Source organism: Lasioglossum baleicum, chromosome 16 (assembly GCF_051020765.1).
Source record: "Lasioglossum baleicum chromosome 16, iyLasBale1, whole genome shotgun sequence".
NCBI lineage: Eukaryota > Metazoa > Arthropoda > Insecta > Hymenoptera > Halictidae > Lasioglossum > Lasioglossum baleicum.
The window spans coordinates 6728991-6755903 of record NC_134944.1 but is presented as its reverse complement, the minus strand read 5'-3'; the positions used below and the strand labels follow the sequence as shown (position 1 = coordinate 6755903).

At 45.8% G+C, this 26913-nt stretch overlaps 2 protein-coding genes across 6 annotated transcripts in view; both read left to right on the top strand.

Moving 5' to 3' along the window:
* LOC143216947 (uncharacterized) overlaps positions 1–26284 on the top strand; it is a 41549-nt gene extending 15265 nt beyond the window's left edge. For all 5 annotated transcript variants that reach the window (XM_076440525.1, XM_076440526.1, XM_076440527.1 and 2 more), the window contains 21 exons: positions 447–593; positions 1844–1993; positions 2363–2503; positions 2574–2729; positions 2964–3260; positions 3357–3540; positions 3854–3973; positions 4043–4127; positions 4373–4390; positions 4640–4864; positions 4982–5124; positions 5262–5470; positions 5550–5754; positions 6176–6365; positions 6441–6579; positions 7150–7429; positions 7835–7984; positions 13675–19841; positions 20009–20928; positions 21102–22196; positions 22951–26284. In XM_076440525.1, coding sequence (XP_076296640.1) covers positions 447–593; positions 1844–1993; positions 2363–2503; positions 2574–2729; positions 2964–3260; positions 3357–3540; positions 3854–3973; positions 4043–4127; positions 4373–4390; positions 4640–4864; positions 4982–5124; positions 5262–5470; positions 5550–5754; positions 6176–6365; positions 6441–6579; positions 7150–7429; positions 7835–7984; positions 13675–19841; positions 20009–20928; positions 21102–22182 — 11007 coding nt within the window. In that variant the 3' untranslated portion in view covers positions 22183–22196; positions 22951–26284. The remainder of the gene's footprint in view (positions 1–446; positions 594–1843; positions 1994–2362; positions 2504–2573; positions 2730–2963; positions 3261–3356; positions 3541–3853; positions 3974–4042; positions 4128–4372; positions 4391–4639; positions 4865–4981; positions 5125–5261; positions 5471–5549; positions 5755–6175; positions 6366–6440; positions 6580–7149; positions 7430–7834; positions 7985–13674; positions 19842–20008; positions 20929–21101; positions 22197–22950) is intronic.
* LOC143216982 (uncharacterized) lies at positions 8695–11369 on the top strand. The gene is made up of 2 exons (XM_076440644.1): positions 8695–8836; positions 9186–11369. The coding sequence occupies exon 2, from the start codon at positions 9270–9272 to the stop codon at positions 10254–10256; it is 987 nt and encodes a 328-aa protein (XP_076296759.1). The 5' UTR covers positions 8695–8836; positions 9186–9269; the 3' UTR covers positions 10257–11369.
* Positions 26285–26913: the final 629 nt, after the last annotated feature.

Sequence of the window (26913 nt, the reverse complement as noted above, 5' to 3'; positions counted from 1 at the left end):
TTAGGATGACCTTGAAGTCTCCTCTATAAAGATGGAGACAAAAAATCTGTTTACACTCAACGATGTCTCCTTCCTTACTGAACAACTTTTGTACCAATCATTTTTCCATGCTCTCAATGGTTTACGAGATGTTTTGTGTATTTTGTACAATATAAAACATTTAAATAACATGCACATACAAATACACGTTTACTCAGTTGTTTAGCATATATACAGTCTATTAACCAGTCTTACTTCTCGTGCTTCTTTTCTGTTCACGTTTATCGACAGAACTTTTCGTCGAATGGTTAGACTATTATATAAAGTAATTAGGGCGAACTATACATACTGTCCAGCAAATTTCCGCTTTCCACGAAGCGTGAAATTCTGTTGGACAGTTCTCGATAGCACAGTTCCGGACACGGACGTCGTCGATATCGTTCAGCGTGGCTGTATATAATTTTCAGGAGCAACAAACGCCGCTGCACATCGCCTCGCGATTAGGAAATATTGATATTGTTATGTTACTTCTGCAACATGGCGCGGCCGTCGACACCACCACGAAAGATATGTACACAGCCCTGCATATTGCGTCGAAGGAGGGCCAGGAGGAGGTAATGTACAAAGAAATCACAGAAATAGCGGAACATATCTGCACGCAAAACGAAATCTATTTATTTTGGACGAGACTACGCGAATACCTTATATAGCCAACTGCGACACCTGAAACTTTATTATTATTTTCCCCCCCGTTCTACATTATATATATTATTTATTCCTGTAAATTTTTCCATCACTTCGCATCATCTCGCGCGTCATCTCACGTCTCCTGTCACGAAATTTTTATTTTGCGTTCGTTATACTTTACGTTAAGCTATTTACATGTATGGAATTTTAATAAAACGTTTCGTCACATTGATTACTATTTATGTTGCCTTACTTCAGTTTTACAGTTTCTGCATGTTTTCTTTTTCTTTTAATTAATGCCCCCTCGTTGTCACACTTGTGTTCCAAGCACCGAAATTATTTTTCATCGTTTATGTAACGAGCAGGCTGTGGATGTTTGTGTAATTGAAAAATTTAATGCGATATTTAATCGTCGATTTAATCCGTAAAATCTGCAGCCTGGCTACGAATTAAATTATGTATAGTATGTCTGTAACAAACTTAGTTTAATCTTGCGACTAGACATGTTGTCGCAGTTCTCGCAAAAGTGCTTCTCACAGTTTTGGAAACGATCTGTTGCCGGGTGTGCGCCCTTTCGCGAGGACTGCTGTGTCTCGTAGAAAAGTCACGTCTGTGTTAATTAAGTATCATCTCGTTTCTTGCATCCTGTAAAAAGTCAATCGTGAGAGTAGTGTTCACGAGCTTTGTCATTTTTAGCGGTTCGAAGGTAAGCTATACATAAATATTTTTTTACAATCCGTTTTTTAATTTGCCTGTTGTACATTACATCTCGTTGGACCTGCTAATCATTCTCTAGACTTCATTAACACGTTCCTTAACTCGATGTTCTCTTTCAGTGATTTAACAATTAGATCGCGGAATTTATGCTGTCTCACGAATATTCGACAATTTATACTCGCATAAATATCCGCAGTCTAGTAACAACTAACACGTTGCAATTTTAAATTCCAATTAACATCTCCGAGAGTCAAAGAACAATTGTCCATGCGTGGGTTTACGATACAAAAGTTTATTTCCAAATTCAGTCAAATTTTTGGTTGAATTCGAACATCAGCGAATTGGAAGAATCGATTTGGAAACGAAAGATTGACTTTTCTATTTGAAACCTCGTTGTTTAATACATTGTTCGCATTGGTAAACATTTATTTAAAAAAGAAATGAATGTTTTTATACGCAGGTGGCCGCTATCCTTGTGGAAAATAACGCTTCCCTTAACGCTACCACTAAGAACGGTTTTACTCCTTTGCATATAGCGGCTAAATATGGCAACATGAGCGTCGCGAAGATACTTCTGCAAAGGAACAGCGTGTTAGACGTTCAAGGAAAGGTTGGTGCAATTCATCTACATTTTCTTCACTTATTAAAATTTCAACTGATCAAAAAACCTTGGAAAAAACTCGTCGAGAAAACGCAATGTCAAACTCGTGTCTGACCATCGACTGCTGTTTCTACTTAAGAGAATAGCGACGCGGTTGAATATTTCTTTCGCCTGTTCCGCTACCTTTTCTTTTTTAAAATATGTGATATCATTTTAATATTAAATGAATTTCAATCGTGGACTAACATTCGAATCTCTTTGTTGATAAATTTCAATACAATTGGTTCTCGACGATTTGTATACAAAAGTCCAAATTCTTCAAAGATGTGTTTTATAATCCATCGAGCATACTAAAATGGAGGATGCGGAATGTTTCAGAACGACATCTCGCCGTTGCACCTGGCGTGTCACTACGATCATCCGAACGTGGCGAATCTTCTGCTGGAGAAGGGTGCGTCGCCGCATCTCGCTTCACAAAATGGACACACACCCTTGCACATCGCGGCTCGCAAGAATCAGGTAACTGAAATTCATCGAACAGCTGCCTTGCATCCGAACGATAAAAAAATAACAACTTGACGATTCCCAGATGGAGATTGCTTCCACCCTTTTGGAAAATGGAGCGGACGCGAACGCGGAATCGAAGGCAGGGTTCACCCCGTTGCATCTCAGTGCGCAGAAGGGCCACTACGACATGACCAATCTGTTGATCGAGCATGGTGCCGACCCTAATCACAAGTCGAAGGTAACGTATCAGACTACTGCTACAAATGATTAGGTATTTTTCCCCGGGAAACTATTGAACCCTCTGCATTGAGATTTTGCACACGTATCTATCGCTATTTAGAGCACATGTGTGATTTTTTTCAAGTAAAAATACCCAAAATTGCATGAATAATTTCTCTGTAGAGTGTTTTGAGAAATATAAAACTCCCTTAAAGCGTTGATGTCTGATATAACAATTGATTGCTATTTTTAGAACGGTCTGACGGCACTGCACCTATGCGCCCAAGAGGATTTCATCAGGGTGGCCTCGATTCTGGTGAAAAATGGCGCGAACGTTGAAAGCGAGACCGAGACCGGCTACCGTCCGATCCACGTGGCCGCCCATTTTGGAAATCTGTCGATGATCCGGTTCCTTTTGAAGCATAACGCGGACATTAACGTGAAGACCAATCAGAACTACACGCCGCTTCATCAGGCTGCTCAACAAGGACATGCTCACATTGTTACCGCTTTGTTGGAAGGGAATGCGTCCCATAAAGCGCGGACTAACGTGAGTAAAATGTCCACGGAATTCTGCACTTCGCAGTCTCCTAATGATAACGATGCAAAGGGGTAGATTGTTAAATGTTTTATTGGACTTTTCCAGGACGGTTTAACCGCGTTGAACATAGCTCAGAAATTAGGATACATATCTGTCACGGAAGTGTTGAAGGGGCTGTCGTACGACACCCTGGCACCTGATAACAAAAATTGGGACGAGAAATACAAAGTGATCGCACCCGAAAGTCTGCAAGAGACGAGCTTCATGTCCGACTCCGACGACGAAGGAGGTGCGAATTATTTTAATACCACTCAAGATTTAATATCAGATGGTTGCATAAGTTCGTGGCCGATTCGCAAATAAAATTCAATGGTTCAATTTTAAAGAATAGAGTTTTATTAACAAGTAGAAAAGTTCAGTACAGTCTGCGACGTTTATGAAAATATGCAGTCATCTGATAGAATTGCATCCGGTTTGAGACAAAACGTCATTGTCTCATTGTCAGAAGTTTTTCGTTTATGATGATGTTGTTCTCCAACAATTAATATATATAGTTCTGTAATTTTTCGTTTGATTAGCTAATCGAATTCGTGTGTTTCCAGGTTCAGACGCGCTAATTAGCGAACAACCGTACCGCTATCTGACCGCGGATCTAATGAAAAGTTTGCGAGACGATTCTCTTCCTATCGACGTGACGAGAGACGATCCGATACACAGACAAGGTAACGTTCATTTCCATCGATGATTATGAAACATCACGTTCGTGTTTTAATGAGTTTTTCCAATGTCAGTGACGAAAGAAGGCAAACAGGAGTTCACGCAAAGTAATAATTACTGTACGGCAGAGAATTTCGACACGGAGGGCTACAATCTAGGGTACGTGTGCATTTATTAATCGGTAGACAGCGGACCTTTATGCAGAATGAAAATTTCCTAGCTGAATTCCAACGAACTGGAGTAGAAATGTATTTTTAAACTGTTGCTTTTTGTCATGAATGCATAAAATTCGCTGTCTATTAATTGGAGATGCGATTGATGAGTTCAGCGATGCGCTGCAACGAGAACATAACGCTTCGTTTGAAGATTAATGTCGACTAATAGAGAAATGTTTCTATTTTTAGCCGACTGCATTTCAGATCGTAAGTAAATTCGACTACTGTCGATTCAATTAAAAATATGAACGCTGTAATGAACAATGGATCACAGAATAGATCACTCCTCTTTTTAAATAGAAAATCTGTAGCTTGAAGAAGATAGATAGCGTTTGAAAAGTATGTGATCCATTGTGAATATAGAATTTGTTATCTTGTGGCGTTGCGAGTTATTGTTAAACATTTTTCGGGAAATAATGGACGTTTCCAGAGGATTTTAACGGTGTAAATTTGCAGATTTTTAGTGAGCTTTTTGGTGGATGCACGCGGCGGTGCAATGAAAGGATGCAGGCACAGTGGCGTGCGCATCATTGTGCCACCTCGCAGAGCAACAATGCCGACCCGTGTTACCTGTAGACTGGTAAAGCCCAGCAAAGTGGCAAATCCTCCTCCTCTGATGGAGGGAGAGGCTTTGGCGACTCGCATAATCGAGATGGGGCCGGTCGGTGCAGCATTCCTTGGGTAAATCATCCCCTAACACTATAAACAATCAATTTTTCACAACGATCAAGACCGCAAAGAATTGTTTTAATTCTGAGGAGACAATTTGTTTCATAAACTGCTTTGATCTCGTTTCAGACCGGTTTTAATAGACATACCACACTTTGCGTCTATCCAAGGCAAAGGGAGAGAGATTATTATCCTGAGAAGCGAGAACGGAGAGACTTGGAAGGAGCATGACAACTCTATCGAGAATGATCAGACTGTGTGGGCTCCGTTCGGTAGTGCCAACAAACCTAAACTATTTCCTTCTATCTATTCTATCTATCTTATTCTAAACTAATCCTTCTATATTTATAAATGTTGCTACAAACTTTGCTGTCCAGACAATTATTTAACACGTTCTTTGAATGCGCAGATCCCCAAATGAGCGCCACACACTCGGGAAGAATCACTCGCATAATCACCACGGAATTCCCGCAGTATTTCGCCGTGGTGACAAGAATCAAGCAGGAAGTCCACGTGATCGGTGCCGAGGGTGGAATTTTAATATCCAGCGTGGCCAATCACGTGCAAGCAGTCTTTCCACCCGGAGCATTGACCAAGAAAATCAAAGTCGGATTGCAGGCAAGCATGATTTCGTATGATCAGTCGAGTTTTTCAATGTGACAACGATTATGTTATAGAAATTTTTATTTTCGATCAGGCGCACGTGATTCCTGCAGAACTGACAGCGAAATTGCTCGGCAATTGCGTTGCTGTGTCCCCCGTGATAACGATAGAACCCAGACGTCGTAAATTCCATAAACCTATCACCCTCACTATACCGGTGCCGGAGGCTGCCAACAAGGGGATGATTAATCAGTATGGCGGAGAGACGCCCACGCTGCGTCTGCTTTGCAGTATTGCAGGTAAACTGGCCAAAGCATTCGCAGCATGATGGATTAGAGAGTGTGAATGCAAATGTGCAAGTCTCATGCAAACTATTAATCCTCATCCGTCGCTCATTTCACGAACTGAATCTGTCCCTCGGCGTAAAATTGACACAGTGGTAAAAGATCGATGAAACAACAAGGTAGACATTATTTTAAAAGTTACGAAGTTTCGGACAAATTTTCCGACAAATAACAGAGCGGTATTATTTCGGGAAAAATTGACATAAGGGACGGATGAGGGTTAAAGAGTATTAGGAATTTTCCTTAGAGAAAATACTGAACCTTTTGCATTAGGATTTTGCACACGTATTCGTTGGTATTTGAAGTGCACGTGTGATTTTTTTCAAGTAAAAGTAATCGAGATTAAGTGAGTTATTTGACAAAATATGAAATTTAGGTGGCACGAGCGAATCGCAATGGGAAGACGTAACCGGTTCGACACCGTTGACGTTTATGAACGACAGAGTGTCGTTCACCACGACAGTGTCGGCACGTTTTTGGTTGATGGATTGTCGAAACATAGGGGCGGTCTCGAAGATGGCGACCGAATTGTACGAGGAGTCTTTATACGTGCCGTACATAATCAAGTAAGCCGTGCAAATTGAATCTGAACATTGAGAATAAATACCTGCACGCTCAGACATAATTTCTCGTTTTTGCAGTTTTGTAATTTACACGAAACGAACGGACGTGTTCGAAGCGACATTAAGAATACTGTGCATGACAGACGGAAAGGAAGGCATGCACACTCTGGAAAGGCAAGAGGAATTTGTCGAAATTGTAAAAAGCCGCGACGTCGAAGTAATTATTGTTTATCACATAATACTTATCATGGTTTATTTATTAGCATGCAATAAACGGCATTTTTTTCAATTATTCTTTCGTATTTGTTTCGTTGTTTTTCTAGAATAGGAACGATGCTATAATTTCTTTTCTTTTCCTTATTCATGTTCCTCGATCAAGTCGATTATGTATTTCCCACGCGCACGAACGATTTTTATTTTCTTCTTCGATTTAATTATTATGTAATGAATTGTATAACGAACACGTTGTGCTCTTCGATCGCGTCACCCGCTTTTGTCCGCTTTCGTTCGTTTTTCACGCCTCGTCATTTTTCTATCGATAAACCTGATTGACGCGGCTTTACACCGCATAAAACGAAACCACGAGGAAAATGTATCACTCGCATAAATCGAGGGGTAACGTAACAATCGATACGACGTGGTAGACCGCGGAAGTTTATGCGTTTGAAACGTTGACCAGTTTTTGTATCTTGATGTGGTTAATGTTTCTCCATCGAAATACCTGAGCAATTTTAAATCGATGCATGTCGGGATATAGATTACTATAATAATGAGACGGTACTTGCAGGCTCTCGACGGGAAAGATCTGTACATTGAGTTTAGCGGGAATTTGGTCCCGGTGACGAAGTCCGGGGTGCAGTTGAAGTTCACGTTCAAAGCTTTCCGGCAGAATCGTCTGTCTTTCCATGTCAAAGTGAAAGATCCTTTGCTAGACCCTGTCGCTAGGATGCTGTTCATGAAAGAGCCGAAGGTGGCCAAGGGCGAACCGCCCCAGCAACCGATTTGCGTGTTAAATATCGTTCTTCCAGAAAGCACCGCCAAAATCGACGACACAAAGAAATTGAAAGGTGATTATCCAACTTTTACAGACGTTATCTTCAGCGTGTTAAGATTATTACGTAGAGAAATTTATATTTGATAGAAATTTAATCGCACAGATATTTTTGCTGGGCTCCTGTCTCTTCTATTAAACAAATTTCGTACTTCTAACAAAATTGACATTTAAAACAGTAGAAAGATTAACCTTCTCTCTGTGTACTGCTAAGTGGACCCCACAAAGTTTTGTCTGCTGAAGTATCTGTGAAATTTCTTCAATTTGAAACATATCGCAGATAGGACTCCTAGATAATTTTTGGAAATTTTCCATTGGTCAACTTTCTGGGGTGCATTTGCACTCCATGCACAGAAAGAAGGTTAAAAGAATTCTCAAGAACGTCGAATACATTCTTTAACATGTCTTCTCCTTGTTGCAGAATACGAAGATTCGAATATCATAAATCAGAAACTGGATGCGTACGAATCAAAGTACAAAGGAGAACAAATGGAGAAAATGGATGATCGTAGAGAAACCTCACCGTCGGAAAAGAAATTCATAACAGATACTCTGCAAAAGGAACGAACAGGTATGACGCTGACCTGCATCTGAAACTGCAAACAGCTTTGCTGGACGAGTTGGACCACTTTAAACATCTCTGTCAGAAGAATATTGATACTATGTCTGTAAATTGCCGATGCCAAGAGAACGCTTAGGCAAGGATGTATATTTGGCTTTCCTTGCCAGAGAGGACGTAATTAATATCAGCTTGAGCGATATTGGCGAAGCACGAAGGTTCAAGCTCGCCCGGCAAAGCTGTTTAAGCCGATTTGTAGAAGTAGAAGAGACAAGATAAATATTGGCGAGCTTGTCGATCAAGAGAACCGCAAGCGAACGTGGAAATTGCATCGTCTTTCTTCGGAAGACGACCCGATAATTTCTAGTCGAACAATTCAAAGCACCAGGTGCAAAAACGAAAACCCATCTATACACACGTACACACAGAGACATCGATATTGAATATCAATTACCCTGATAATCCTAGTCGACATTATTACGCAACGAACACGTAACATGCGAGAGTGCACGATTAAACGACGATCCACACCGATCGTGAAATGATCTCGATTTCAGCCGTACGACAAACGTGATATCATCGTCGGCCGATCATCGTTCGCATCAGTCATATCACCGTGAACATATTGCATCGCAATGCTATTTTCGTTTACGGCGACAAAGACAAACAAATCTGCTTACGGCTCTCGAGCGTTCGCTATGGCTTCCCTAACTCAATTACGCATAATAGTATCAACAAACGGCCGGACCGTACAAAAAAATAATGCGACAGACACGTTTAGTTCGCAGCGAACCTTCGATGGACGTCTTTTCGCGATAAGCTGTCGCCTTCCTTCGAGCATAACACCGCCGTGATCACACGAATGTGAGTTTCTTTTACGTTGAACGTTTCTGTTCCGTCTTTTTATCGTTTTTCTGTTGAGTTCTCTTTCGTGAACCTTTTCGCTGTAGCAGTCTGTAAAAGCCAGGCTCTCGAATGTTCCATTTTATCGGGAGTATTTATCACGTTATTGTTACAAAACCGAATAGCACAGATTTTAAAATGAAGTTTGAAACAGTCCGAAAGATCAAGCGAATTTTTATACATTCACTACAAAAATGAATCGAAGTCAGACCTAATTTACAAATCATGTTATCACGATCGCGTGGACCAGCAGCGAAAAGGTTGCCACGTCTCCGTCCCATCTCCTCACTTCTTCTCTCTGGCTCTTCAGTTTCAGGTTTTTTTAATTTGTTTAACAAACCGCGCTAGCGAAGTCTCGCGGAATCGTTAAAACCGACTCTCGGAGCGTCCGAAAATGGAGGGGGAGAATCCGGAAACGAACGGGCACAGCGCCCCTCCGGAAAAGCCGGCGGAGGCGATAGATCCTCCGGAGACTCTGATCAATTGCCCGAGCAAGGCTCCTCCGCTGAGTCCTTCGAAGCATCCGACGAGTCCTTCGAGTCCTTCGAAGCTGAAGGACGGCGTGACAGGGACGAAGGTGAAGCGGAAAACCCGCAGGAAGTTGAACGCCATGGTGAGCAACGCGTCCTTGCACTTCTCGGACACCGACAGCGAAGGGGAGTTGACGACCATAACGCCTGCGGGACGGATATCGAGACACTTATCGGACGTGCCCCCTCAAGCTCCCATGATCTCCATCACCGTGGAAGAGAAGGACAACGAGGACACGCAGCCAGGCGACATGGACGACGCACTCGATGAGAACGGCAAGGACACCCTGCAGTGCAACAACTTCGTCGAGAGTTTGACGGACGTCGACGAGATCTACGCCAGCGAGACTGAGAACGAGATCAGAGAGAACAGTCCGAGCAGTCTGAACGTCGTCGAGAACTGCTGTACGGGAGAGACAGATCTTGAGGACTTCGAGGCCGACGAGGAGGTCCAGGCTACGATCTTCGTGAAGCCGAGGTCCGACATCTTCTGCGAGTACAGCGGAGAGACGATCACCACCAAGGAAGGCGATGGACCTTTCTCCGTCGAGGTCAGGAACAGGATCTACCTCGAAGAGGCTCCCAGTCGACAGGCTCACAGCAACACACCTGAAATCACGGTTCTGATTAACACCGACGAAGAGGACATGACCATTTCCGACGAGGAACTCATGGAGGAGGCTTGCTTCAATCAGAAAGAGGTCTTCGAGGATCTGGACGTCGTCGCCACCTCGCAGATCGTCATGAAGAACGTTAACAAAACCGACCACCTGTTGAATGTTAAGGACGCCAGTGACGAAGCGATCAGCGATTGCCACACAGATGTTGAGGACGTTGAACAGGTCGAGTAGGGAGTTTAGGGGACCGGTAAGAGGATCCGTGGGGATTTTTCGTTTATCCAGGTTTCACCTCTGGTTGGGGATGTTTCACCCCTCGCGGAGGGTATAGTAAGAAATGTGCATCACGTGGAATTGATGTGTTCAGATTGATACTCGTTTGCTGTTTCGTTGGTGGTTTTGCCGTTTGTCGCAGCGTGATGATTAGCCTGCGGATCTTTATGCGAATATTCCCAGTCAGCCAGGCCTGCCTCGAGCAGACATCGAGCACAGCCTGCAATGGTACGATGCCAGCAGATGCCGAGCATTAAGCTGTCAGAACGCGCTCGAAGCTCAGGATGCTCGGAATCTGCTCGATTTTGGACAGCACACCCTGCCAGCATAAAGCGATACTTCTTCGGACCGGTGTCGCCGAGTGCTACCCAACTGGTACCTTTTTCCTCTCCTCCTTTTCCCCTTCCACTATCTCATTCCACTAATATAAGCAGACTCCAACGCAGTGTCACCAGTTGAGGTAGAAAGTGGCTTCATTTCCTCTCCTCCTTTTCCCCTTCCACTATGCCATTTCACTACCATAAGCACAATCCAACGTCCCCCACTAAGACCGTTGACCGTGCCGTGGGCTGGTCTGGTCATCAGAGAGGGGGGTACATTATTTCCCCTCGATTTTCTCGACCTGGCGACACTGATTCGGACGCAGAAGTATCGCTTTATGCTAGTAGGGTGTGCTGTCCAAAATCGAGCAAGTTTGCTTACTGGGTTCTGCTTTAAATGATCTTCTGAAAATATTTTTATCTTTCTACTATTGTACGGTGAACCCACTTTTGTCGTGAACGCATAACATCCGCAGTCTAGATCCTTTTTTTTCTGAATCCGTGTGCTCTTCAGGACCCCATTGACCTTAGGACAATGGTTCACCCGTTTATCGTTGTACACTGTAAATTAATTGGTTTTTTCTTGTTCGCGTTGGAAAATGTGTTCCTTTGAGATGCGATGATACGAATCACAAATCGTTTCGACATGAGGGTTGACGTAGTTTTCTGTTTTGCAGTTGCTTAGAGAAGTATATCTTTTTATTGTCAGTCGAAGTGTGTACAAACTATTAAAGCAGTCGTCGAGTTCAGTAGACTGAGAGATTATTCTTTCTTATTTATTAAAATTACTTGCCTCGTGAGCAGTTTGCTCAGAGGACCCTCTCGAAGAACAGTAGATAAATAATTAAAGAACGAGTCGATTTTAATCTCCGGAATTAAGAAATAATATTATAGATAAATAATTAAAGAATCAACAGATAATATTAATATCTAAAAAGCAACAACGACTAAAATCTGTGAATACGTAAGTATGATCTAACCTAACCTAACGATAAAACTTCTGATACCCAAAATGATCAACCACATCGACAAGAAGACAGGAAAGAAACCCACCACGGAATCCTCAAGGTGAACCAACAATTTATCTTCGGCGATGCACATTTTCGGTTTTCCAAGCTAACATATGAATTGCTTACGATTGTTTAACAATTCCACTGTAAACTGACACATACTACCAAGATCTACCATCTACCATCCGCCACAGTTGTTGTTTTGTCCATCGAGATCGACCGCCATCTTTTTTACTTTCTTTTTGCACCGTGCTTTGAATGAAATGTCTCTTGCTCGAAACTGTGCTCGATAACGAAAGACCAGCGGAGAGCGAGAAAGCTGTCTGAAAAATTCTATCGAGAAGTCTGACGAGGAAAATCTGTATTTGGAAATATATGAGAAAATATGTTATCTAGGATTTTGTTAACGAAACAAAAAACAACCCGCCCCCGATGGTCGACGATTGATGATTAACACAATTTTCTGTACTTGTACTTGCAGACAAAACTGCCGTCCTGAACATTATCATAGACAACCGTATGGGATATTAAATATTAAAAAATGTCGATGGATACTATATATTATCTAAGGACGTATATAAAAAAAAAAGTGAAACCTTCGTAGAATCTGAAGGAAAACTTAGACCTATCTCGATAACTATACTCTATCTTACACAGACATACACACACATGAATATATATATGAATATATATGCATAAATATATATATATATAGAAAGAGAGATAAATATATAATATATATTTTTCGCTTACACTTGTCGCATGCATGTTACACGTTCAAGGGATAATTGATATCTCGTTAATTAATCTTCTTGACATAATATGCCGCCTATGAGCAAATTGTTGTGTGCACAGTAACAGAGTTTATCTTCAATGTTAACGAACTTACCGAGATTCTAACGGAGATACACGTTCGACACCGATAGAAGTGTGGCGCTCGTTGAACAATATGGACTGCGACTCCTCGCGACAAATATCATTCAAATATAAACTAAATCCGCTGCAATTTATGATATTTCTCTTCGTATCGAATTAACACCGAGGTCTAATCGAATCGTTCTCTGCAGCGCACGGTAGATCTTTATACATTTGTTGCATATTTACAAAACTGCAAAAATACTCGTATCAACAACTTTTTTTCATTAACAGACCGAGTGGCATAATTTTAATTTTCTAACGAATCTTGGACTTTTATTTGGAAATAACATGATTTTGCATTTTCGCATAGAGATCTACAGTCTGGAAGTCAGCGGCCAAGTATGGAATGTTATCTAATTTTTTGACTTCCGGTACAATTAACAGCTTCGGTCGTTGTTAACAATTCTTTGAGGATGTTATTCTACTGTTTACTTCGCCCGTAGAACGTCATTTCCGGTTGCAATCCAAGAACTGACCGATTACATTGAAATGACGCCGCCGCTGCGTCATCGGTCTTGAAGGTGTCGACGAGTAATTTCGAACGACTTTCTCCATTTAGTATAAACAACGAGGCATAATCACGGAGGTGTTCAACGTCGCTTTAACCCTTGCGTCGATAGAAACGTTAATATTTATGTTTTGCAAGAAAAATTGACGTTTTCCAAACTTAATTTCTTGAAAATAGGAATTATTAACGCAAGAGTCAAACAACATAACCACTAGACTGCGGATGTTTATGCAATGTTCAATTTTTTTAGAGAAATTTGAGGAACGTGGAATCATGTAAAATCTTATTTTCAGTGCTAGTAGTCTTTGTGGAATTTTATTTTCATGTTCCGAAATTTTTTGGAAGCCATAAATGCATGAAGATCCGCAGTTTAATAATCACAGTTGAACAACTCGCGACGTCCAGAGATTTGCAATCGAAACAACCGATTCCATACTTGTCCTCGAGAATCGCGAGGACCCGCAGTCCACCTAACCGCGACCATAACCCAACCGTCCGTCGCGATCTCGACGCAGCTGCGATTGTAAATACCCTCTCTCTGTACCTAGACAACAGACATATGCGCCGGCTGTACTGGTTGAATAAAAGTGTCGTAACGTGAGCATAATTCTTGGTTGTTCTAGATGCAGTTACTATTCATGAATCCCTTGCGCAAAAACCGGCTTCTCCCCTAGAATCTGTAGATGCTAGTTATCCCAGTAAAGTAGTCGGCCATCACGAGCAGGATCTGTCGCCGACCGTCGAGAGGCAGACCTACTCGGAGAAGAGGAAGTTCTGGGAGGACATCTCGCGGAAACGCGAGAGCTACCAACGCTCGGAGTCGGACGTCTCGCGGACGTCCGAGCTAACGGTGAACGAGAGCGACAGCCTGTACGTCACGCAGAACATCGCGACCGACGGGACGACGGACGCCGTGCCGCCGATCGACAAATCGGAGACGATGGAGGACCTGAACGTGCCGGACATCTCGGAATGCTCGGTCGCCGAGAAGGCGCACTACTTCGAGGAGCAGATACAGAAGGAGATGACGAAGCTCCCTGGCAAACAGCAGCAGCAACCCTCCGTCATGTCCGAGAAGACCAGGGACATGGACTACGAGGAGAGGAAGGAGATGGTGAAGACCATGCTCTTCGAGAAGGAGGAACGAGAGAGAAGGGAAGGCGACTATGCGACCGAGAAGACCGACGAGCCGGAAAAGCTGAAGAGAGACGAGCAGGAGGATAAGGAGGGTTTGAGATCGGAGAAGTATGAGGTTGCTGAAGAAGGTAGGGGTTTGGTGAAGATCAAGAAGACTGAAGAGAAGGTTGTTGTGGAGACGAAGAAGGTGGAAGAGAAATTTGTCGAGGAGAGGGAAGAAACGAAGGTAGAGGTAACTGCGAGGGATACGAAGGAAGAGAAGAAAGTGAAAAAAGCTGTGTCAGTTGTGGAGAAAGATATTGCAGAGAGAAGGCAAGACGCGAAAGAAGTTGCCGAAGAAGAGGTCGCGAAGATTGTGGAGAAAGCTAAGGAGACCGTGGCTGCGGCGGAGAAGAAACGAGAAGAGGCTGTTGAGAAAGAACCTGTAGAGAAGGATGCTCGGGAGAAGCAGGAAGACGTGAAAGAGGCTGTTAGGGAAGAACCTGCGAAGGATGCTGGAAAGAAGCAGATAGAAGTGAAAGAGGAAAAGACAGTAACTGAGGAGAAGAAACAGGAAGAGGTGAAAGAGAAGGTTTTAGAGAAAAAACAAGTGGATGTCAAGGAGAAGGTCACGAAGGATGTAGAGAAGAAACAAGAGGTCAAAGAAATTGTTAAAGAAGAAGTCAAAGAGGTTGTTAAAGAAGAACCTGTGAAAGCTCTGGAACAGAAGCAAGAAGAAGTTAAACAAATTGCTAGGGAAGAGCCTGCGAAAGTCCTGGAAGAGAAGAAAGAAGAAGTCAAAGAAATAGTCAAAGAGCCTGCGAAAGCCCTAGAAAAGAAGAAAGAAGAAGTCAAAGAAGAGCCTGCGAAAGCCCTAGAAAAGAAGACAGAAGAAGTCAAGGAAGAGCCTGCGAAAGTCCTAGAAAAGAAGACAGAAAAAGTCAAGGAAGAGCCTGCGAAAGTCCTAGAAAAGAAGAAAGAAGAAGTTAAAGAAGAGCCTGCGAAAGCCCTAGAAAAGAAAAAAGAAGAAGTCAGAGAAGAGCCTGCGAAAGTCCTAGAGAAGAAGAAAGAAGAAGTTAAAGAAGAGCCTGCGAAAGCCCTAGAAAAGAAAAAAGAAGAAGTCAGAGAAGAGCCTGCGAAAGTCCTAGAAAAGAAGAAAGAAGAGGTTAAAGAAGATCCTGCGAAAGCCCTAGAGAAAAAGCAAGAAGTCAAAGAGGTTAAAGAGGAACCCGAGAAGGTCACAGAGAAAGTGCAAGAGTTAAAAGAAGTCGCCGGAGAGCTTCCCGCAATCTCAAAACCGGAAGTAGATACGAGTATAGCGCAGCCAGAACGAATTTCGGAGGTGAAGCTAGACAAGCTAGTGAAACGAGAAGGGGCCTTAGAGCCGCAACTGACGATGGAAGAGGTGATAAAAGAGAGGTCGGCAGGGAAGCGTATCATCACGGAGGAGACGACGATAATCTACAAGGTGCAGAAGGATGGATCGCTGGTTCAGGAGCAGGTGACGAAATCGGTGCAGATCGGCGACGAGAGCGGCAAAATGCAAACTATAAGCGACGTAACACAGGACTCGGACGGGACGGAGCTCTTCCAGATGATCAGTGCGGAAGAGATACGCGCTATGCAGATGCAGCACGACGCCGAAAGGAAGAGGCTCGAGGACGGAGAGCCTGCATCAAGAAAACCGGAAGAGCTTGAAAAAGATCAAGTAGTTCCACCTGAAGAAGCTAAAGAGCAACCAACAGGCGTGGACGAGGCGAAAGTCGAAGAGGAGTTGGCTCCCGAGGTGAAGCAGGTGAAGAAAGAGTCCCGAATCCCGATTTCGACGTCGATGAGTAAGAAAGAGACCAAAGCGAGATCCCCAGACGCGAAGACACCCAGCAAGTCCGAGTCCTCCAAAGAGACGAGTCCGGAGAAGACGGAGGCGGTCTCGATCACGGCGAAGAAGAAGGAGTTCGAGTCGCAGATACCGAAACGCGTGGTGGACACGAAGCCGACTGAGAAGAAGGACACCCACGTGAGAAAGGAGAGCGGGACGTACACGATCACCGAGAAGAAGTCGAGCGAGGAGGTGACCTCGAAGCTGGAGCAGCACTCGACCACGAAGAGCGAGACGTTCTCGAAGATCTTCGCGGACCCTCAGGAGGCGTTCAAGATGTTCGAGGGCATGGACAACGGGAAGCCGGATTATTCGACGGTGACGTCGAAGATCGATCAGAAAACGTCGAGCATGCTCGAGAAGAAGGAGGTGAAGTCGTCGGAGATCCTGACCGGGACGGACAAGATAATCACGCACGAGGAGAAGGAGCAAGTGGAGCGGAAGAAGTCCTCGGAGTCGCAGCTGCGGAAGGAGTCGCCGACGGAAACGGTGGAGGAGAAGAAGAGCAAGCGCGAGGAGGTGGACAAGGTGACTGTCCAGAGGATGTCGATGAACCTGACCGACAAGGAGGAGGTGATCGACGCGTCGGCGTCGGAGTCCCGCGCGAAGACGAAGGAGGAGAAGACGTTCAAGAAGCTGTCGGACAAAGAAGGAGTGACGACACACGAGGCTGGCAGTAGTTTGATGAGAGAGAGCGACGCGGACGTTGCGATCAGGATCAAGAAAGACGTGTCGGACTTGAAGAGCGACGACGTGAGATTGATCGAGGAGCCTGCAAAGGATTCTCCGCAGGTGGAGAAGCTGGCGCACGCGGAGTCGCACAAAGAGACGAAGGAGAGCTTCGAGGTGACAGAGTTCGAGCCGAAAGAGAGATCGGAAGAAGATCACGCGGAAGAAGCGGAAGAAGCGAGAATGGAGAGCTTGGAAGAGTTGCAGCGGCAGAAGTTCAAGGAGATCGAAGCGCGCACGATCGCGGAGACGTTGATCCAGTCGATCGAGAGCGAGCTGGAGGCGAAGTCGGCCGAGACGTTGAAGACCGAGCTGTTGACCAAGGGCTACCTCGAGCAGATCATCAAAGAGGGTGCGGAGATGGACCACGAGAAGCTGGCCGACGAGTTGACGCGCAAGTTCGAGGGTATCATGAGGAGGTTGGCCGACAAGGAGGCGGACAGGTCCGCAAAGGACAGAGCGTCATTCCAGGAGGAGGCCTGCGAGAGGAGCAGTCTGAGCGACGACATCACCAAGGACGAGGAGTCCTCGCTGCATGAGAAGGAGGAGAGCTTCCCTCTGTCGTCCTCCCAGGCGAGATTGTTGGACAGAGACATCACGATGAGTCCAAGCAGCATGTCCGAGCAGATCGACTTCGAGGAGACGATGGACGTGGACACGAACGAGCTGGAGGATCTGTCGAAGCCGACGTTGAGCCAGTCGGAGAAGCAGGAGAAATCTGGGAAGGACGCCGAGCAACAGGAGAAGATCGTGTTGGAGACTTCGGACGCTTGGGTGCTCGAGGTCCTGGAGCCTGGAGCCGACAGTCAGTCCAGACAGGACTCGGTGGACGTTCCCTCGTTGGAGATGGACGAGCACAAGATCTCCGAGCAGACCAGCCGGGGGATACCCTCGTTACGGGACACGGACTCGTTGGAGAAGATGGCGAGGTCCAGGGACATCACTGTGAGTCCCAGCACGGTGTCCGAGGACACGAACGTGGACTCCTCCCTGGTGCAGGAGTCGTCGCTGGAGAAACGGAAGGAGCGGAAGCGGACGGACAGTTTCGAGATAGAGAGTCCGCCGATGATGTCCCCGAAGCTGAAGCCGCAGGAGCTGGAGGATGAGAGCGGTCCGCCGTTGATGTCGCCGAAGCTGAAGCTGCAGGAGCTGGACATCAAGCCGACTTGGATGATCGGGGAGAAGAAGGTCGAGATCACAGAGACGCTGCAGCCGTCGCAAATCTTCAACCAGGAGCTGGAAGCGTATGAGTCGATGCAGCGGAAGAGGCTGTCGTCGCAGGAGGAGTCGGTGGATCTCGAGCCAGAGTCGGGGACCAAGTCCTCGGAGGAGGTCAGCGTGATAGAGTCGACGAAGGAGATCGACGGGAGAACGGCAGGCAAATCGGAACAGGACTTTGACAGCGAGATGGTGGAGAACAAGCTGGACGTGAGCCTGCAGGAGTTGGTGGACATGCTGCAGCGCGAGAACGACGAGAAGACGTCCATGGACGACTACCCGAAGGAGACTTACGATCAGCAGGAGAAACCGAAGGACGAGGACCTCAGAACAGAGGAGCAGGACGATCAGACATCGGGGGTGGAGGACGTCGTTGAGAAGGGTGCGGAAGAGGCCAGCGAGAAGGAGACGAAGACCGACGATGCTTCAAAAAAGGACAGACCCTCGCCGAAGCCGGATGTCGAACTGAAGCTAGAGAAGACGACGTTGGACGGCGAGAAGAGCGTCGAAGAGGCGAGTCAGCGCACCGGTGACGAGCTGAAGGAGTGGACGGAGACCTACCTGTCGAAGATGAAGCCCTCGAGCGAAGACTACAAGAGGCACATCGAGAAGACGACCGAGAAGCACGAGAAGGCCTCCGGCAGGTCGTCGACAGCAGTTCCTTCCGACACAACATGTGCCTTCAAGATTAAGAAAGACTATTACCCTAGCGTCGATTTAAGCGCCCGTTACGCGATCACCGTGCTGGACCAGGTGGTCAAGAAGGAGATCGCCGAGGTGAAGGAGTCACTGGAGGCGGCGAAGCAGGACCTGATCGAGGAGCTCAACGAGAACAGCGAGACGGTGATACAGATCAAGGACTCGCCGTCCGAGTTCCAGTTCAAGCTGCAACCGGAGTCGATACCGAACGATCTGCCGCTTTTGTACAAACCGCCGTCGCCGGAGCCGGTTGACGGTGCCGAGGCCGAGCCGACGACGAAGAGCAGCGACTCGCCGGTCGCTTCGTCCCATCTTCATCTTCACCCGGAGCCGGTCCGATCGGTGTCGAAGGACAGTACGGAGCCGAAGACGGCGTACGACGAGTCGCCGTTCAGCAGCTTCGAAGAGCCGATACACCTGACCAAGGAGTCCATGCCGCTGATCGTCACCGAGAAGCCCGATTACCTGGAGGCCGGTTCCACCGTCCAAGAGGACTCCAGAGACGAGGAGGAGGATCGTCCGAGTCCCATACTCGCCAGCAGGTCCGGTTCCGACGTAGACAATAAGGACGAGAGCTCATCGCTGGCGCTACCCAGGACGGTTCTCCGAAGAAGGCACAAACCCAGCAGAGCCTCCAGAAAAGTGACCTCCGAGAGCGAAGCGGACGTCGGCTCCAGCTCCGGGGACAGCAGCAACTACCAATCATGCGACTACGAATACGGCAGCGGCAGCAGACCCAGCTCCTCGGACATGGAGGCTCTTCAATCGGGCGGTATAGCTTCCGCGACGGTTTCCGAGTACGAGACCGCGGTGATGTCGGTCGATTCCTCGTCGAAGCCGACCTCGCAGGATTACTTCACGGCGGCGACCACCATGAGCTCCAGGGAGTCCATGAAGTCCCTGGCGTCTCTCAGCTCGGGCCATCTGGGCAGCATCGACAGCACCAGCGAGATGTCCGAGACTCTGGTGGCTTCCGAGGCCGACGACGAGAAAGAGGATGATGATAATCTGAGGGACGGTTTGGAGGACGAAAGAACGGAGCAGTCGGACTCCTCCAGCAGCGACATACCCGTCGACGAGTCCGCGGACAAGATCGACAGCCACGTACCCTATCGTATGAAGCGGTCCTCCGAGATGATCTTTCCACAGGTAATTCAATTACTTCATAACTAGACTGCGGATATCTATGCAAAATAAACAGGAGTCAAATAAAAATTTCTTTCTTTTATTTATTTCCGTCATAAATGCATAAAATCCGCTGTCTAATCATAATTCACGAAGTAACAGCATTGTGATTGTACGCAACTCTGCCACAGGGGCTGGAGGGCGACGCTGCTCCCGAGGATCGTAAAGAATCGGTACCGAAAGACGCTAAAGGCGTCGACTCTGCGACATCCACGGCGTCCGCGACGCCCGGGGCGCTTCAATCGGTGGACATCATGACGTCCAGAGTGTCCGAGGACGGTGTCCAGAGCGTTTGCACTCAGGTCAGCTCCGTACAAGCAACAGAGGCGATGGAGTGTTCTCTTCCTCCAGCTTCGAGTCCAGCTGCGGAGAGGAAGATCTCCGAGTCCGAGGCTCTGGAGAAGGACGCCGAGCCAGCGTCGGAGGCTCCGGAGTATCCGGAACTGAAGAGGGCGACGTCCACCGAGAGCCCGGAGTTGTCGATGCAGACGTCCACTCCGTCGATGATGCAGCAAGCGAGCATGTCCACGTCCTCTGCGTCGGCGGTGTCCGTCAGCACCGTGGTCGGCAAGGAGAAGCTGGATCGTCGTTCGCCGGACAGCGACTCGTTCGAGATGGTGGACAAGCCGGACATCATCGACGACTTCGTCGTGGTCGAGGAAGTCGGCCGCGAAGCCGAGGAGTTCGACTCGGAGGGCAAGAGCATCCGGATCAGCTCGATGCCGCAGGTCAGCAGCAAGAACTACGACAGGGAGCTGGAGAACCTGATCGCGAGCGAGTCCAAGGAGATTGTACAGACGTCGACCGGAAGCCAGCCGGTGAAGAGGGACGATCTGTTCGACTTCGAGTCCGAGGAGAGTCCTCCGCAAGCGTCGAACGAGGATCAATACTCGCAGTCCTATTCCGACGAGGAGCAGTACGAGGGCAGCAAAAAGTGGATCGAGATGCAGTTCCACGCGGATCCCAGGGGCTACGATATAGAGTACGACCGGGGCCCGTTGGAGGACATCAAGGAGGAGGAGATCACCGACTTCGAGGCCGGCAGCAGCAGGTTCGCGGAGTTCGGATCATTCGGATTCGCGTTATAATTGAATTACGTTGTAGTTGCGTACAGCGAGGAGCAAAATTGAGCAGAACAATTTTGCTCCTCGCTGCGATTCGAACCGTCCAATTAATTAAAAGCGTTATTGCATTATTTGTAAGTAATTCTACACAACTGTGCAGGTTCGGCAGCCTGGGCAGCCACAAAGAGTCGATCGGCAGCGTGGGCAGCATGCGAGGCAGCTTCGGGAGCACGCCCGATTACGACGTGCTGGCTGGAAAGAAGTACTTCACCAGGCCCTCCGATCACGACAACGTGTCCCTGAGCTCTCTGCAGGAGTTCGAGCACCTGGAGAGCGCGGTTGCGGCGGAGAACACGAAGAAGTTGCAGCAGTGCGGCTCGCACGACTCTGTGAACAACGGCAGTCTTCCGAGGCGGTACACGGCCAGCAAATCGGGCCACGGGGACGACGTGTCTCTGTCCTCGTTGAAGGACTTCGAGGGCTTGGAAAAAGCTTGCAGGGAGGCGCATATGATCGAGCTCAGAGCTAGAGAGGAAGAGGATCTGCTGGAGCACGAGAGTCCCGAGAACAAGTACAAGATGGAGAGCCTGAGGGCCAGGGTGGATGCGAGCACCGCTGCGGCTGCATCATTTAATCCCAGCACGTCCGGCTCGGATGATTACGAGAAGAGGATCAAGGAGATCGACGAGATCATTCGCATAGCGCAGACGAACGTTGAGAGATTCGATAGGCAGGACGACACCACCGAGGACATCTCGCAGATCGAGATCATGGACACCGAGAAGACAGCACCTCTTCTTCCGGCGCCGCCCCCCTTGAAGGAAGACGTCAAGGATCCTAATCAGAAGGAGGGGAACGTCATGGAAACCAGCACCGACTCTTTGGAGCTAGAGGATAACATGGACAAGAAGCATCATCCGCTTTGCAGAAGCTCTGATTCGTTAGAGATGAAAACCACTTTGGACTTTCCGTCTCTGAGCTCCGACTCATTGAACAATGTCAGGGACGGGAAAGAAACCCAGCAGGATGTCGTCGGTTATGCGAATAACCTTAGGCGTATCTCCTCCGATTCACTCGACATGCCTCATATGGAGCCCCCCAATCTAGAAGGCCAGGCCAGAGCCGAACGAGAGCCTTCCGATGGCCCTCCGTCGGACAACTCCCTGGATCAGGGACTCGACACTACCGAGAGCAACGTCAGAACTGATAAAACTAGGACTTCACCGAGTACTGGGACATAGGAATATTTTCGTAGGTATGGCTAGCGTTTAGAGTCGGGCTTCAAACTTCAAATCCGGTTTTAATTTATAACATTTTTTAGGAAAATGGGTCTTGGGTTTCTTATATGCTACATCGTGTAAAAATATGTGGGAGGAAAATGAATAACGCTGTGCGAAAGTAGAGGCTTCAAGCTTTAAAACGAGTCCAAGTTTATTGCTGTACGATTTTTTAAAATAAAATTACAATAGAGGTTATGTTGTAATTTTACAATTTACAATTACGCTGACGTTTCACGTCCCCCACTATCAGTTTACCGGTTCCCCCACTATCAACTATTTCATATTTCCCGTGCCGTGCTTTGTACTTATATAGGGTGTCCCAAAAGGGTTGCACCTCCTTGGAAGCAACTTTTTCCTGTTGCGAAAATGTTTTTTCGCGGCTTCGTTCAGGAATTATTAACGGAAAACGCGGACCAATCAGAGTGCGTCCACCTCTGAGCGTAGCTCCGGCATTAGCCGAGCCGGGCTGCGTCCGCAGAAGCATCGTTCTGATTGGTCCGTGTTTTTCGTGAACAGCTCTTTAACGAAGCTTCGGAGAAGAGTTTCGCAAAGGAAAAAGTTACTTGAAATGACTTCAGGAATGAAGCTAAATGATTCAAGGAAGTGCAACATTTGAAGGTCAGCCTGTATACACTCCTGATCTCTCAGGATCTTTACAGGAGTTTGGTGGGGAGGACCCAGGAGTAGGGAGAGTTGTCAACAATGTTAACAACGGTTGTTTCGTTGCAGATAGCGGACCATCACGGTTAAAATGTCACAAGATCGGCTCCGGCCACAACGATGCATTATCGAGACACCTTAAAACTGCTTTCTGTGTACAACATACATACGAGAATTTTTACAAGTTATCGAGTACGCATTTGTCTTCGTTTTGTGCAATATCTTCTAAGGGACGTTTACCTTATTATGCTTAAGTAAGATATTTATAATCCTTAAACTATAAGGTTGTTATCGAGAGGGAGAAAGAGAGAGAGGGAGAGAGAGAGAGAAAAGAACGATGATAGTAAGAAAAAAGAAAAACAAAATATAGATGGGCGCTTAAGTGCTTCGTGATTCGATATCCTGGATCGATATTCGGCTCTTCGGTTGTTCGTTTTGTTCGTGTAAATGGCGATTGGCGGAAATGTGTACGGTCTTGCTTGATTGTTCCATCGATCGTTCCTCGCGATCGGTGACTCTGTGTATATTCTAAGTTACATTTTATCAAATTGTATCTCGAATGTTACTCGCCGTATCCTATTTGTATAAAATAACAGTGTTATATAAAAGAAAAAGAGAGAGAGAGAGAGAATAGAAAGGGAAAAGGAGAAAAGATAGAAACGAGATGTGAGTGACAATGCGTTGTCAAGAGAGAGAAAGTTTTCTTTTCTGTTTGGCAGAGTCGTGTGTGTTCGTGAGTACGCTTTTCCGTAAGGTGTTGAAACGTGTTTGTTCGCGAATCGATTTATAACCAGGCATCCGTTCTCGTTCGATTATTGATTACGATCGTGTTCACGGGACGAGAGGAAAGGAAAACAAATTTATATTAAATTGAATAGAAGATTTTATACGCAAATTGTAATATTTAAGATTTTAAGAGACCCGGGAGAGGAAACAATTTAAGGGGATAACCAATTTTTCTGTACTTAATCGTAAGGGGAGCAGAAGCAGAAAAAAGGAACATCGTTCGAACCACTGTTTTTGTAAATCAGCGATGGGAACGGTAGGGGGCCCCTCGAACGCCTGCTTCCCCCACCAACCTCTTTTTCATGCAGCGCTCGTCTTCCTCCATGGTAACGGCGAGTGCTGGTGGGGGACAGTGGACGCTATGGTGGGGATGATGATACAAGAATTAAGAATCCCATCCCTGATGTAAACAGTCAGCAAAAAGAGAAAAAGATGCGAGCAACTCGTTTTCCATTCTGATTGCCGACGAGACAGGGACTTTTTAAACAAATAATATTGTCGAAGTTGCGTGCCTTTCGGTTGCTTTCAGCACATGGCAATAACCGCTTAAACACTCCGTTGTCGCTCATTCTACCGTAGGAAATGTATGGCAATTTGCTTCCGACACGACGAACGAGCTCTCGTGCCTCGGCTTTATCATACAATATTTTCTTGCCAGCGAAGACATTCAATGAATCGACGAATCGACGTTGCGTGCCTTTCCGTTTCTTCTGAATGGCAATAATTTGTTAAGTACCCTTTTATTTATTGTTCCGCTGTACAAGGGAATCTTATTTCGAGTCGCTGGATAATGCCCCCAAACCAAATTGATTTTTTGTTAAACAATGTCTCATTATTGAATTTTTATAAAACTGGTATCTCCAAAACTTTAATACGAAATATGCATTTTTTCCAATATTTTAAACCTGTTCGCAACTAACATAATAATATAAATGTGGCACTCTGAAAACTATGATAGAAAATCGGCAATTTTATGCTACAGGATTTTTAAAAAAATCGATTTCGCACCCAAAAATTCTGAAATAATTCACTGTCGTGTGTGCCACTATGTAAAACGTTCATGAATTTTTTCTTAATTTTTTGTTGAGCAGAACAGAAGAAATAGAGCATAATTCATTAAACCGTTTTCACCCCATAACTACCCTTGTGGTGGGAGTACCGATTTGGAATTTGTCACAGAGGGTTTTCTTTGGGAGTCCAAAAATCAATTATGTTTGGGTGCATTTTTCATCATCTTATCCGGCTACATTTAGCAAATGTTTACCATTACCATTCTCTTACTAACGAAGAATCCTAATGAATCGATGTTGTGTGCCTTTCTGTTCCGTTCGTTTTAAGAAGGCAATCGTTTCTTTCCCAAGCTTTGTTACCTCTCGTTTTACTATAAGAATATCATAAGCATTTTGCAAATTACCATTTTCTTACTGACTTTACTGAATCAATGTTGTACGCCTCTCTGTTCGTTTCATGAAGGCAATCATCTTTTTATAAGTTTGTTATTCCCCTGAATTTACCGTAAGAAACTCATTTAGACTCAACGATGACTCAATCAATTTAGGAAACGTCCAGTACCATTTTCTTACCGGCGAAGAATTTTGATAAATGTTGTGTGCCTTTCTGTTTCTTTTAAGAAGGCAACAATTTTTTAAGCTTTGTTACCACTTATTCTACTGTTAAGGGAATCACGAGAATCTCGTTTGCATGTACCGTGGCTGCGAACATACTGAAATCCGTCGAGGACCATGCTGAAAAATGCCGAGTCGAGCCATTATTTGGCTTGGACACTCGACAAGTTTTGCAAATGTCCATTTTCTTGTCCACCATCACTTACTTCATATTGCCCTGAGGGAGACTTAGGGAGACTTGCCCAGGCCCAGTTTCGCCAGATCAGGAGAATCGACTCGAATTGAGGGGAGTACAGTTATCCTCTCTCTGCCATCGCCGTGTTAGCGCGAGCATCACGTCACGTGACCGGTCCGTGGCGGAAGTGGGGATGCTGACCGCCAGTAAGTGGGTGAGACAAATCTGAATCTGGCGACTCTGCCCAGGCCTGTGGGATCGATGTTCAATAATTTCATAAAAACATTGTTATTTACAGATTTTGCAAATACGATCCATTTCCACGTTCTTGCCAGCAAAGAAATCCAATAAATCAATACTGCGGGCTTTCCTGTTTCTTTCGAGGACGATAGCAATTTTTGAACTCGACTATACTGAATGGAAATTTGGTTTCGAAGGTATTTCGTTAAAAAATCGAACTGTATCATGATCAGAAAAATCTGGCCGAGTTCGAGTCATCGTTTTCTTGGCTCGACACTCGATTTCCGACGAATTAAACATTCCGTAAATTCGATTCCGATATAAACTCTATACAATAAGAGACGAATGACGCCGTTGTACGTACTGTAAAGTTGTTCGAGTAACATTGTATTTGGTCACATTGTTATTATATAACAGGAAAAAGAAGATCTAGTCAATTGCTTGTTTAGCCGATACTCTATATTTATTAGCTCTATTTCTCGATCGATTTGTTTCGGAGACGCTCCAACGATGAAATCGACATGAAATAATACATTTAACGATAATAAACAACTGTGGGACACGTTTATAAGCAAACGCATGATTCTATCGATGACCCTCACATTGATCTCATTCCGTGTCGTTTTCTTTTTCGAATATTAAAACGATATGTACGGGCAACCCTCGAACAACGCTTATTCCAGAAACAGTTTTACATTCGTCCAAAATAATTTTACTGGGACTGCCAAAATTTGTTGCTTTATGATCACATTCAGACAATTCTAAGAATTAACGTAACGTAACTTTCTGAAATTATTATCGAAAAGAAATTCAGAAAGACGTTATCAAACTTAACAATTTTTATCCAATGCACCGGTCAAAAGTTTCAAGAGAACTCTCATTAAGTCATAACCAAGAAAGGAAAGTAATCAAAAATTTCGCACAGTGCAATTTCAGATTTGTTCGATTATTTTACCCGGAGGCCCTACAATGAATGATCTTTTTTCCCCTTTTTTTTTAGCAAAAGCGCGGGGCCCTCAGAACCATCCGAGGCCCTAAGCAGCCGCTCAGTCCGGCCCTGTGATGCACTTACTACGAAAGATACTTGCAATAAACAGAACCGCGTTATAACTAGTTGGGGCCTCGGGCAAAGTAGAATTTATTGGGCCCCCTTTTGCTTTGGGGCCCCGGGCATTTGCCCATAGGGTAACTCTCTCTCGCCGCTGG